The sequence below is a fragment of the Cyprinodon variegatus genome, unplaced genomic scaffold (assembly GCF_000732505.1).
Source record: "Cyprinodon variegatus isolate N-32 unplaced genomic scaffold, C_variegatus-1.0 Scaffold645, whole genome shotgun sequence".
Lineage (NCBI taxonomy): Eukaryota > Metazoa > Chordata > Actinopteri > Cyprinodontiformes > Cyprinodontidae > Cyprinodon > Cyprinodon variegatus.
In genome coordinates this window covers 298,473-300,103 of record NW_015151098.1, presented here as the reverse complement: position 1 = coordinate 300,103, position 1,631 = coordinate 298,473, and the positions used below count along the sequence as shown (strand labels likewise).

General features: G+C 33.8%; 1 protein-coding gene across 1 annotated transcript in view; it reads right to left on the bottom strand.

Annotated features, from left to right (window-relative positions):
• The window catches only part of LOC107096721 (poly [ADP-ribose] polymerase 6-like), a 25,580-nt gene that overhangs the window by 5,023 nt on the left and 18,926 nt on the right, over positions 1 to 1,631 (bottom strand). Inside the window, exons 9-12 of the mRNA XM_015393500.1 lie at positions 1,189 to 1,284; positions 1,023 to 1,115; positions 826 to 951; positions 682 to 747 (exon numbers count right to left, since the gene is read on the bottom strand). Coding sequence (XP_015248986.1) covers positions 682 to 747; positions 826 to 951; positions 1,023 to 1,115; positions 1,189 to 1,284 — 381 coding nt within the window. The remainder of the gene's footprint in view (positions 1 to 681; positions 748 to 825; positions 952 to 1,022; positions 1,116 to 1,188; positions 1,285 to 1,631) is intronic.

Below are 1,631 nucleotides of genomic sequence, written 5' to 3'. Positions count from 1 at the left end.
TTTATTTAAAAAACTAAATATTTTGTTTGTTATATAAATATTTAGCTCCAAACTAAATATATTATTTAACAAACTAAACATTTATACTGGAAAAAAATCATTTTTTTCTTCAAATAAGTGGATTTTTTCTTGGATTGAGGAGGTAAAAAGAGACAAGGCCAATGGAACAAGACAACTTACCCTTAAAATAAGAACACTATTGCATTGTCTTATTTTAATTGCATATTATCTAAATATCTTATTTTAAGGGTAAAAATACTCATTCCATTGGCAAAATATCTAATTAACCTGCTCAAATTAAGGGTAAATACACTTAATTAAGGAAATTTTAACTTGTTTCTAGATCGTTTTCCCAAAGTAGTTTGTTAAATAAATGTTTAGCTCCAAAATAAATATTTAGTTTGGAGCTAAATATTTATTTCAAAAAACTAAATACCGGTATTTAATTTGCAAATTAAATATTTATTTAACAAAGTAAGATTTTTTTATAAATGAATGATTGACATAGTGAAAAAACGGCTTGGAATAAAATAAACTCCTTATTTTTCTCTTAAAACACGCTAAATAACCATAAATATTTCTCTTAATTTTTGTCTGCTTAACTTTATAAACTGCGCCTCATAAGTACGCAGGACAAAAACATGTTAATGTTTTTTATTTATTTTTTTTATATTAAGTCACCTGAGCCATCTTCCTGACTAGCAGCACGCCATCCAGAGCTTTCTGCAGCCGTTTAAAGCTCTTTCTCTGTCACAAAAAGCAATGGTAATTTAATATATGGGTAAAAATGTTACAGTTTCTTAGAAAATGAGGTTAGAAGCTCACCTTAGGATTGAAGGCCAGAGTTTTGGGGTTGCATGGGTCAACAACGGAGGGATACGGTTCAAATATGATGCTTTTGCGTGATGACAGAAGAGCAGCTCTGCACATGGCCACCAGCAGGTCAATCACCTGTAACGGCAGACATTAGTGGGATCCTAAACTCTATAATCACTACAACAGCACCTGAACGCGTTGCTGACCTCTGCACCGGTGGCAACCTCTTCTGTTGCTGCAGACATAACTCCGAGTGTGTGAAAGGAAAATACGCACAGCTCCCGTGTGCAAACAGCAGTCTGAGAAAAGCAGAATCTCCAGTAAATACACACATGCTCATCCCCCATCCTGGTTCTTTGTATGGAGTCGTACCTTCAGCATGGGCCCATTTTGGAAGACATGGCGTTCATCACAGACAATGCAGTATTCATTCAGTGTGGGGATTCTCTGCTCAGCATACCTCATTATCTGCGTACGCACAGAAAATACAGATCTGTTTTTATTATTGCCAAACCATTGAGGCGGGTTGTTGCTAAATAAAAAGGCTTGTCTTGGTATTTCTAAATGTTTCCCTGGTTTTCTCATTTGTTTCACGTAAATAAAGAAAAATAACTGAGGATAAAAGAAAGAAAATTGAATTTTTGTTGTGGAAAATAACCAAGATTGAATATTTTCACATTTGAATCTTTACATTTTTTACTATGAACGCTTTTGTACGGAAGAGGATTAGGGCCACTGAAAAAATTCGGACTTTAATCTCAGAATTCTGACTTTTTTCTCAGAATTCTGACTTTTTTCTCAGAATTCTGACTTTT